This window comes from Uranotaenia lowii, chromosome 2 (assembly GCF_029784155.1).
Source record: "Uranotaenia lowii strain MFRU-FL chromosome 2, ASM2978415v1, whole genome shotgun sequence".
NCBI classification, from domain to species: Eukaryota; Metazoa; Arthropoda; class Insecta; order Diptera; family Culicidae; genus Uranotaenia; species Uranotaenia lowii.
This window is the reverse complement of record NC_073692.1, coordinates 207,362,980-207,375,265: the sequence shown is the minus strand read 5'-3', so window position 1 is coordinate 207,375,265 and position 12,286 is coordinate 207,362,980. Positions and strand designations below refer to the sequence as shown.

At 35.1% G+C, this 12,286-nt stretch overlaps 1 protein-coding gene across 1 annotated transcript in view; it reads right to left on the bottom strand.

The window, feature by feature from the left end:
- The window catches only part of LOC129745496 (out at first protein), a 328,792-nt gene that overhangs the window by 159,249 nt on the left and 157,257 nt on the right, over positions 1 to 12,286 (bottom strand). Inside the window, exon 2 of the mRNA XM_055738603.1 lies at positions 5,160 to 5,273. Within this exon, the coding sequence (XP_055594578.1) occupies positions 5,160 to 5,273 (114 nt within the window). The remainder of the gene's footprint in view (positions 1 to 5,159; positions 5,274 to 12,286) is intronic.

The window sequence follows — 12,286 nt, the reverse complement described above, 5'->3', positions numbered from 1 at the left end:
TGTCATTCTTCCCAGCCCAATGCCATCCTCGTGAAATTCATGACTGAGTACAGTAGAAGTAGTGTTTTCACAGTATTGCAGGGATTTTGTTTTTTTTTTAATTGAGCCAGTAGCCAGCCTTCCTCCATTTCAAAAAATTATTTTTCGGGTTTTTTTTAAAACGAAAAGTCATCGCGATTCTTTCGGCTTCATAACCATAACCATAGGTCTGAGTTAAATTTAGCATTGTTAAGCAAAATTAACCAGTTTGTTGAAAATTTAACTGAAATCAATATTTTGCATCGAAAAAAATAAACAGTCCGATGAGTCAGTTTTTCGAATACAACCCGACGAGGGGTCATCAAAGTTCAGAAGACCTTTCCCACGACCTCTCTGTCTCTAGCCACTTAATGTTGGTACAACTTTGAAGTGCAAGATTGAAAGAAGGAAGAAAGTCACCAAGAAGGGAGAGCAGCGGGCAAAAACCCATTTCAACCAGTCAGTAGTGTGCGGAATTAATTAAATTAAGCTAATCAAACTGTTCTCGATCTCCGGCCGTTAAGCTGTCCCTTGCTTAGGTCCTTCGTTTTGGGATGGTTGCTGAAAGAGGAGGATGATGATGGTTGCCGCGACCGTTTGGAAATTTGGAATCCTTTTTAATTACCCCCCGGAGGGTCTTCTTCGAGGTTTGTCACCAACTTAGTTCTCGTTGCTGAAAAACTGTCAACAACAGGAAGCGGGAGTTGGGAGCGGGATTGTTGAAAGGGGGAAAAGTTCAATTCCGGCGATAAGGAAAAAGGGACCGCCAGCAAGTCGAAACATTTTTAAGGAAGACCAGTCAGTGAGGTGGAGTCGATGAAGAATGGAAGTTGGACAAAAGTGGGTGTGAAAATGGACAGTTTGATGTGGTCTTCTTGATATTTTTCCTCGATGCCATTAGCGAGAAGTGGTTAAGGAGACCCATGAAATGCAACACCTCTCTACGGTCGGTACACAGAGTTGGTAAATATAATTTAAATTGCTTTTGGGGAGAAAAGGTGAGTGGCAGGTTTGTCAGCACTCGGTATCATCTCGGAACAGTGATGGAGAAAAGGTGTCAACATCAATTCAATAAAATTGAGTTTAGAGAATTCAGAATTGAATGCATTGATTCCTTAGATGCAGCTTTCAATTTGAATTAATTTCGTCACTTCAGAAGAAAAATTTCTCAACGTTCCAAAAGCTGAAAGATTGCTAAATTTTTGAAGAACAAATTTTTTAAACTACACTTTTATACCCACTTCTACACAAAACAATAGATGTTAGTCAAGTTGCTTGTTTTAGTACGAAGAACATCAGAATTCTACTGAATTTTCCGTGATGATTCAGAAGAAAACTTTTTCTTCTCCTCGTAACAGGGAGACGTAACATAAATTTAAACAATAAACATCCAAACATAACACTCCATCGGGAAAGAAAAGCGTCCGCATTATCCATGCAGACACTTCCCTGCAGCTAACTTTGCCAAAAACTCTAAACATCAACTTTTTTTTCTTCCAAAAACACGGCAGTCTATCTACAAGAGTTCTCGCAGTTTTTTTTTACCTCTACAACTAATTCTACAAAATGGAACCCCCTCAGGGCAACGAACGGAATGGCTGCGCTTACAGAAAGCGCTATCTTGCTGCACGTTTGGATTTTTTTATCTCATTCATCCTTTCAACGCCATTATTGGCAGCACTGGTCTATTCCGATTTGCCAGATATTCTTGGTTGAGGATATCCTAAATCCTCCTAAATAAGCTAAATCGAATAGGTAAAAAATTAATCCATTGAAGTATCGAATAATATCACATTATATCTAATCTACTGTATGTTGCTGTAATCTCTCCTTTTTACCTTTTACTCTCTACTATTCTTCATTATCTCCCCACTATGTTGTCTTCTCTCTTCTCACTACTCTTAAAGTCTTAACTCCTTATGCTTTTTTCTTTACTCTCTACATTCTACTTTCTACTCCCCGTGTTCGGCACAAAAACGCTAATTCGCTAATTGCTTTTTGGTTCGCTAACTTTTCGTTAGCGTTTTCATTTTATCGCTAAGTTTTGAATGAGCTAGCGCATTAGAAAGATCTGCTAATATTTGATTTCGCTAATAGAGACTGTTAACTCTCATAAAATTGTTTTAAGCTCACGGGTAGCTACTGATTGGAGCATACTCTTAGATCAACATCTCTTTAAATGACTAGCTGACCTCGTGGAAAGGTGTCGATAAGAGAAGTAAGAGGACTGAAGTTCGAATCTCAGTAGGGTGAATTTTTTTTATCTTGTAGGTATCTGAAATTACTAATGGTAATGATAAATTATTTTGCTTGAATACTATACGGCGAGTCATACCATTCGCCAAACAAAACACTAAAGAAATAATTCTCAAATTGCAATGGATTAATTTTATTGTTCAATACGCTTAAAAAAATCGTTAAAAAATAAAATAAAATAAATCATCCGAAACAACATCGTTTAGTTTAAGTAAAATGACCAGCTTCGACTGTAAATGATGTTCAACCAATTTTACAATTTTGAAGAGGTCTGGATGAAATTGGAAAGCTCAAAATTTTTATTGGAAAATGTTTTCTTCCACAGTCGTTTCGTAACTTCCGCAGGGTCTTTCAGCGACCATTTCGGTCCAAAATTTTGTAGAGAAATTATAATTGAGCCAATTGATAGTCCGGGAGTGGTTTGGAATGTCAATGAACAGTTTTTGATATGTTCGAAATTCGGTCTTATTTGAAGAAAATTGTCTTAAAATTCTTTTAGGTTTTTTTTCTCTGGTGCTTTGTTTGACGATTGATGTAACCAACCTTGAATTTTTGCTTATCCCGACCGATAATCGAGCTCCTGAATCCCAAGCTTTTTGACCGTAAGCTTATCACTAGGCCAATTCGTAGTGGTCCTTCAATCGACACTTAATCGGGTCTATTCCTTTCTTCCTTTCACAGGCTTGAGAAATGACAATTTGACAACACTCAGTTACAGAGCTATAGCCTCACCCTAACTAACTGACAAGTCGGCTTTGTGATAAGGTGACAGAATGAAATACCAGAGGGCTGAAGTTCAATTTCGCAGATTTTGATCATTCAACCCGAATTACCCATAACTGCACATTTTCTCTGCTGTAGGAAAAATGAAATAAAAAACTACAACAAAGAATTGACAATGCATAAAAAAAAACATAATTGTTCAGTTTATTTACTGATCATAAACAGTCATCAATTAACTTTAGCAATTAGCGCTTTAGATAGTAGCGCTAACTATTTCTGCACATTTATCGGTTAAAATAAGCGATTACTAACGTTGACTCAGTTAGCGCTCTTATAAGAAGCGCTAAGTTTCAAGTTAGCGATGCCGAACACTGCTACTCTCTTATCTCTATTCGGTACTCTCTACACTTTACTTCACATCTCACCTGCTTACTCTTTACATACTGCTCTATATTCTCTAGTAACTCCTCTCTGTTACTGTACTCTCTCCTCTTTTTGTCGACCTTTAATTTATATTTTCTAAACTCTATTATTTATTCGCAGTCCACTTACAAAATTGAACTTTCCCATAATTTATTCTGTAAACTTTATATCTTCTCTTTACTCTCAACTCCTATTTTCTACTCTTCACATTCTACTGTATTTATTATATTCTACTCATTTTTCGTGACTCTCTACTCTGTACTTTCAAGAATATATTCTCTTTTTTTCTTCTTTCTACCATCTATTCTACTACAAACTCACTTCTCTCTACCAAGCAAAAATGACGTCGTATCAGAAATAATAAATTAAGTCGTTTACAAAGGTGTTACGAATCGCAATTCCAACTCCATAGTGAAAAGATCGTATAAAATGTCGTATGAAGTCAGTTTAAGTCGGATATGATAGAAAGTCCGCCATGTATGTTAATTGAAATACTTTGATCTCGCGCGGGTTGCCAGTGAGAAAATCATCGACCTGTTCTCTCGGCAACCAGTGCATCCAGAAGGCTAAAAAGCAGATGGAATTGAGTTACATTGACCAATGAGAGAATTGGAAAATATTATCGCTGGCAAGGCAACGATTTGAAGGGTGTCGGATAATGCCCGATTGGTATAGTTTTCATTGTTTTAGAAACAAAAGAAATTTATGTATGTATTTTGCCTTCACTTTGGAAGGTAAATACTGTTTTTTTTTAAATTTCATACGGTTATTCTATAATAAACATATATGGAACGTATATTAAAACGGCATAAAAATATAGCTACAAAAAGGTTTGCCGGGCAGGCTTCGTTTTTTAACTCTTTACTCTACTTATTAGTTATGCTGACTTATCTTGTAATGAGAATAAATACTATAGATAGTTAGTTCACATAACCCTCGACAAGTTGTGGAACAAATGATTGCAATTGTGCAGACAACGATAGAAATTGTGTTTATTTGTAGATAATTTTGCAAAAAAATTATTTTAGAAATCTTGAGAAAACAATTATTGCTAGGATGGGTAATTCTGAACAAAATTACTCAGTTTTTTATACAATCAGCCCAAACAAGTAGCTCTTCAATTTTAAAATTCTGGAAAGTAACCAAAAATAAATTCTTAGTTCCCTTCTTCATTCTAGGATTTCTTTTTCTAATTTTTAAGTTTCATCTTGTGGGCGTAGAACGTTTGTTCATAATTACCCCCTTGTCTATGGGGTAATTATGAACACTGTTACGATTTTTGTTACTTGATGACTTTTGATGTTGGTCATATTCCTAGATTAAAACCACCTCTAAACAGTGCATTGTAGTGAGATTTGTTGATTTTTATAAATTACGTCACGGTACGGTTTTTTTTTGTTTCGATTATAGTCGTTTTACCATCTTTATGGCATTCGCGACTTTATCAACGTTACAGTTGGCGGATCGATATTGAAAAACTTATCCGGTACAACTGTGTTCGATGTTTACTCTTGGGCTCGAACTCGCGGACATCGGCTCAGGAGACAAAAGACTTGTCAACTGAGCTATATCACAAGCCCAACCTCACGGTACGGTGATAAAATATTTTTCAATACAATACCCAACCATAAATCCATTTTCCCAGAACAAATCCATCAAGAAGGATTTCATATGTTTCATAAAATATCCTGACACTTCAGACTTCTTCAGATAAGTTAAATTAAAAAAAAAAAACTTACGTTTCGGAAGTCTATCAGCTTCGTTATGAGTGTGCCGTCACTACGCTGAAATTCCAGCGTGCACGTATCATCGTTTACGCTGGACGTTATTGTCTCCTGCACAACTTCGCCTCCCTGAAAAAAAATACATAAAAAATTGCATATTTAATAAAACCTCAATAAGAATCTAGGTTATCTATGTAGTCGAAAATACTTGATAGCAATAAATAAGTTTGAAATTGAATTTTTATACAAACAACAAAAACGCTGCAAGAAAACTCAAAAACCAATCCATTCTTCACTGTCATGGCATTTCGCTGTTCTACCGTACTGCTCACCCAGGAAATAAAATGCAATCGAAAGTACCAACCAAAAATACCCCTTTCCCTTCGCAAGGTCATGCTGGAGTTCATCTGTCTTGTCAGTCAAGAACTTGCGATGATGGATGGCGGATGGCGTTACTGATTGCCCCCTTTGGCAATTGACATATAAGTTTAATATATTTTTTATTCCAGAGGACAGCTTAAATGTTTATTTAGAAAGCTCAAACATTTTGTTACTTTGAAATTACATGCATTGATTTTTATAGAGGAAGGTGCAGTTCAATCCAAGTTGATTCACTAAACCCCTCAAGTCTCTCCTGGTTTTAGTTGTCAAGGAATGTCTCGCAATTTTTTTGTCTCGCGAAAACGCCACTAGATCATCCACGGGTTCATGTATCGTTTTATTTTTTGTAGCTTGAAATTACACGCTGTCAGAAATACAGAAGACGACGATGATGAAAATAAGAAAAGGGGATCAAGTATCACCATTCTCCACTAACCTTATGCGCAACATAGGGAAGAATGGGGATACTTGATCCCCTTTTCTTATTTTCATTATATATTTGGAAAAATTGAGCAACTGACAGCGTCTAATTTATATTTTATATGCTCCAAAAGTTAAATTGATACATGAACCTGTGGATGAACTAGAAGCATTTTTGTTACACAAAAAATAGTGATAATTTTTAAGTTAAAGGAGACTTGATCATTTATTAAAGAAGATTTGATCTTTGATTCAGGGTACCATAACCCTAGGCAAAAATCTAGCAAAATCCAAAGATAAAAGGTCCGTTTACTATTTTTTGCTATATTAGTTCTCATTTCACAGCTTAAGTATTAGACAAAGCAAATTCTAAAAAGATCAACATTTTTTTGCGAAGCATGTTTTTCGGATTTTTTTTTGGACTTTGATATCGGAAAGCTGAAGTGTTGAAGCTGAATATGGGAGAAAAAAATCGAATCAGTTGAGAAACAAGAGAGATATAGCGGTTCAAGTAAGGAGAGTCAAATTGACACTCCAGGAACTCTAACGGGTAAAACTTTCTAGGACGGATGATGGTTGAAAAAATCAAAATGAATATACTTAAAATGAACTTTTGAATAAATAAAACTTTAGCCACAGTTTTGATATCAGGGCCTTAAAAGCCTTTTAATTCTTATAAAAGGGATGTAAAGCGATAAATTTTGACTGTAAATTTTTTTGCAGCTATAAAGATTTCTTGTGGAACATGCTTGAGGTTTTAATTTTTGAAAGTGCTTTAGAAAGCTCTAGAAAACTTTTATGCAGAAACAAAAAAACGGTTTTATAGAACTACTAGCTGACCCGGTAAACTTCGTTTTACCCGTTACTTAATAAATCGTTGGAACATATTTACAGTTCTTTAACTTCTTCGTGCTCGTGAATAAGTTTTCATGAAAATCGTCTTCATGTTGTTCAAATTTTGTACCGTTTATGATTGATTTTGTATAGGAGCCCCCATTCCATAAAAAGTAGTAATCACGAAACTATCATACAAACCATCTCTGGCCTGAAAAACTCTCGGATACAAAATTTCACTTCATTCCGACAGACCATTCATACGTGATGGTGTTACAAAAAACGCATTCATTTTTATATATAAGATTGTAGCTTTTTTCAAGAACATTTATAATCATATGAGGTCAAATCAAATATCAAAATGTTCTATTTTTTGCACCCTCCATGGGTTTTCTTGAATATCCAGAATGAAGAAATAAATAAAGTTCAAAGTAATTAATTAAAAATTCCGTAGACTCTTTTATCAATTCAACTTATAAAAATTTCGCAATGAGTGTTAGAGCACCAGAAATATTCGTAGCCTGAAATTGAAGATACAATTAGGTTTATACAACACGGAAACTTGCAGCAGTTATGCCAAAAATCATTGCAGAACAAATATTTGGATAGCTTCGCATCTTTAATCAGATAGTGTATATCATATCGAGTTTCCTTAGAAGTCAAAACTATTAAAGCATTCGAAAAAGTTGTTTTATTTGAAACTTTTAATTTGAACGCTTAAAATATTTTTTTTTATAGAGAGATAGAGAAAAACTAACAGCATAATTGGATTGACCCTTCCAAACAAGTCAAAACCAGCACTTAAATTCTTTGTACTACCGAAAAAAGGTGAGTTAATAGAGCTCGGATATGCAAAACTTTAGTAGCGTTGTGTTGGTTAGGAAAAGGGCTATCATGCCTATTTTTGGTAGATTTTTAAGTTAACGTGTGTTTGAGATATTTACGATGCAAAAAAACATGGTAAAAATAATTTTGCACAAATTTGCTCCTTTTACGCATTTTGCGCCTCGAAAATTTTTCTTTGTTGACTTTCACATGAACTGTTGATTTTTTCTGATTTTTTTTCGGACCAAATGGTTAAGAAGTGTAAGAAGCCACTCTAGGATCCACACGAAGTTCAAACCAACCATCGGAATGCAACCCTTGATCTTAAATATGGTAAAAAGTCTATGGTTATTGGGAATAACTGAACGCAGACTCCTTAAATAATTCAAAAAATCCATTTCCGGCAGGCAAAAAGTGTTGCCTGACTAGTAGACACCAAGTAAATAACTAATAATGATCAGTTCAAAAGATCGCAGTTCGTGTTTAACGCAATATGACAGATGTGTTTGATGGACAAAAAAAATATGTTAAATCCGGATTTAAGAGATCAAATTCTGTGAGATGCCTACTCATGAAAAGGTTCCAACCGGATTCCAGTTGTTTTTTCCAGGTGAGTTTGTGTAAAATATCATGATTTTGCAAAGGTTTTGCTTTTGTGGTAAAAAAAAATAAATCAATATATGACTGGAAAAAGTGTGCAAAGATAAAAAAGAGATTTTATGAAAAACTTAGAGTATTTCATAAAATCATTGATAGATATATTTTTTTATATTTTTACATTAAATGTCATATTAACACCTTCATTTCCTCCATAGAAAGTTTTTCGAACAAATGAATAGTTTAAAAAATACACACATTTGTAACTTCCCGGATTCTAAACGATCAAAGCCTTATGTTTTGATTTAATCCATTGAATCTTCTTCATATTCAGTAAATTTTTTACTCATACACTCATACACTTTGATATCCACACGAAAACTGGAACCTGGTTTGAACTAAGGACATCAAATTTATTCAAAATAACTTATTGGTTTTGAAGTGTTCTTTCTGTAAAACTGTTATCACTGACCAAAACTGCTAAATTTAAAGTTCTTGAAACGCCACATCAACAAAAGCTAAAGGTCTTATATTCTTATAATTCTGTCAAACCAATGGTGTACAACACTTAAGCATCATCGGAGTTTCTAAACAATTTGGATGTGAAAAAATAAGACCCTACACAACATCCATGATTCTTTTTACAAATCTTTTGAATTTTTTTTAAATCAATGTATCGCTTCAGTTTACACGTTAAATATACGTTCGAAGAATTTTACTTATAGAGGTGTTAAGAATTTTTTCTTTGCTCAACACAATCACTCTCTCACGACACATCGCCCATCAAATCGTAATAAATCCTCCGCCATCAATCCAAAAGGCGCAAAAAGAAAAAAAATACCATAACCACCAATCTTCCGTGCTAGGCTAGGCAATCCCCATTAGAAACCAGAAATCATCTGACTTGTGTGTGACAAATAATTGTCGTTAAGCTAGGCGATGGAATCACTTTAATCTTAATTTAAAATTCATTTGCCAAAGCTTTCCGGAAATATGGCCGCCACCCCTTACTAATGCTTTGATAAACTTGGCACACATCGATCTTCCTGTTCCGACACAAATCCGACCTCACCTGTTCTCACATTAGGGTGCGTAGGGGGGAGAGGGTCGGATCTAAGGTGAGGAGACCTGAGGTGACATTATAAATGATACCGTAACATACGTTCGAGTTACCGGGGGGATAAAGTCGGCCTTGTTATCACATCGCCTCAATCATTCTCACTCGAGAGCATCGTCGTCATCATCCCCCCTTACCAGGCTCCCCACTCAATGCAAAGATTCTATACTAAGATTAGGTCATTGAAGCTTTCTTCTTCTTCCTACTGCCGCTTCCTACGTTCGGTTATGCTCCCGATAAGTGGCACACAAACATTCATTCAAGAGCAACCGTAATTGATGATGATAAAATGGCCACAATCCGCGAATGAAGACAGAAATGACGACGGAATCTAGTCGAGGCATACATATCTTAGAACAATTTTTTAATGATAACCCCTCCCCCCACTCCCCCCTTCACACCAGTTCAAGTGGTATAAAAGACGGTTGAACTCAAGGAAGACAAATTTTCGTCACACTCCGATGGTGCAGAGCGTTCCTGATATCAGCGTTTTTCTTTGGGAACTTGAATTTCGTGGGATGAGTATGGGAAAAATTTTCAAAACGAAGGTGAAAGTTCTAATGCATGCTGCCGGGTCTAATCCGTACCTACCGGTGTTTTTTGCTGGAGCGTGAGTGGCAAGACAATTTATTGTAAGCTGCTACAACTTACTCTTCGAGCTGGGTGATTGTTCATGTATGATGTAGAGCATTAGGATTCGGAGAAAATGACTGGGTAATCTTTTGTACCAAGAAAAGGTGAGAGGGAGTTCACACACATTAATGTATCAATTTCATTGTTCTAGTCAATGTATTCCTAACAGGCTAGTAGTTTTTTTTTCTTAAAATAAATCTTTGAATCAGCTTATATTTATAGCTGGTTAAGAGAAATTTTATTTTTCGAGCCAGGATAATCACGATCTTTGTTCAAAACCGCCATCTTTTTTTGACCACTTTTCCTTTCGGATCTATTTTGAGACGCCAAAAAAATTACAATTTTTTTCTTACTAAATAGATAGCCAACATGGAGATCAATGATTTCCAAACTGATTTCACTCATCACCCTCTTTTGCTTAATTTTCAACCTCGCCGCCCCTCTTAAAAAAATTATGAAAATTTAGCCGCTAACAGTTGAAATTTCAAACTAACGCATGAAGATTACTGTTGAAACTCACTCGCGACGATCGAACGTGTTTACTCCGCGGCGATTAAAATAGACTGACGAACCGCGTGGCAAATGTAAACAATAACAGAGAGGCGCAAGTGAGAGAGAACGTCAATTCGCTATTGTTCTAAGAATCGACGAAGAGTGAATTTGTAGTATTCACTGGAATAGGTGCCAGGTGAACAGTTAGGAAATCATTAGAGAAGTGTTGTCAATATAACGGATAGATAATCCGACCTATCAATCTCTACTGTAACCTTCAGGTATCAGGTATCAGAAAAGGGGTAGGCTTGATAGCGGCACGTTATCCAAACAAACGGGAAAATTGTGCCTAGCCTTTTTTTTACAGATTTCATCATATACCTGAGAAACCTGAAAACCATAAAAGGGTTAGAAAATAAATAAATATTTAGGGCATAAAGCCGATCCACGTAGGGATTTTGAAGCATTGAAGCTTATAACCACATTGGGTGAAAAATGACAGATTGTTATTTTAGTTTAAATTCTTAGAATTAGATACCCTTATAACAGGATAGGCGAGAGTACATAAAAGCTTTCTAGCAAACGAAAAACAGGCATATATGAGCTAAAAAGAATCATACATTATTGAGTTTACAATGATCAGAAAATGTTCTAACCAGGATGCTACAATGAGGGCAAATAAACGATTTTATAATGGCAAAGTTGGCATTTAGCCTATCCACATTGGGATTTTTAAGCAATGAAGCTTTTTTTTAATCATAATATTAGAAATAAGGACTTTTTTTAACTTATTTTGTTAAATTCTGACATACATTAAAAAATGAAGTCGGGCAAAAGAGGGACATGTACACACTAAGTGGAAGGTAAATATAGGTACAATAGTACCTTTGAATCATAGCTTAACCATACAGGAGATTCAGAGAACAAAGTCTTAATATTATATATTTTTATTTAACTGACCAGTTAGCGCTCTGGTTAGACGACTACAATGAGCTTCTGTGACGCCAAATTTGAAACAAGCGATATTAACACTGCACGAAGCTGTAGCAGTGAATTCCAGAACCAGGATTGACGTATGATACGAAATATCAGGGTACGATATTAAAAGAGCTTTGACTCTTCTGTTCTGACGAACACTATAACCATTCTAAAGCTAAGGGAACATGTGTGAATACAAAAGAAGTGACATATATTAGGTGAAACAGATATGACTGTCGACATGCGATACAAGTTTTGATCAAAAACTTGATTTAATAGGAAATATTAAAGCCTTTTGGCAACCTAAAAAAAAAAATATTTTTTTGAAATTTTTTTCCACGGAAACGATATTTGTACGGCTTCAATGATTGAATAACCATGACGCAATTTTAGCAATTAAATATCTTTATATGAACGGACATTAACCTCCACAAAATTCTGTTACCAATCCAAAGATAGAAGGGACTGAATACTTGTCCATTATAAGGAAAATACACTAATTTTGCGCTTGACGTAACAGATATAAGGCTATGATCATTTAGTATCCGGGCAGTTACAAACGTGTGTATTTCAAAAACTATTCATTTGATCGAAAAACTTTCTATGAAGGAAGTGAAGGTGTTAATATGACATTTAATGTAAAAATATAAAAAAAAATATTTATCAATGATTTTAAGAAATACTCTAACTTTTTCATAAAATCTCTTTTTTATCTTTGCACACTTTTTTTAATCATATATTGATTTATTTTTTTTTACCACAGAAGCAAAACCTTTGCAAAATCATGATATTTTACACAAACTCACCTGGAAAAAGCAATTGGAATCTGGTTGGAACTTTTTCATAAGTAGGCATCTCCAAGAAT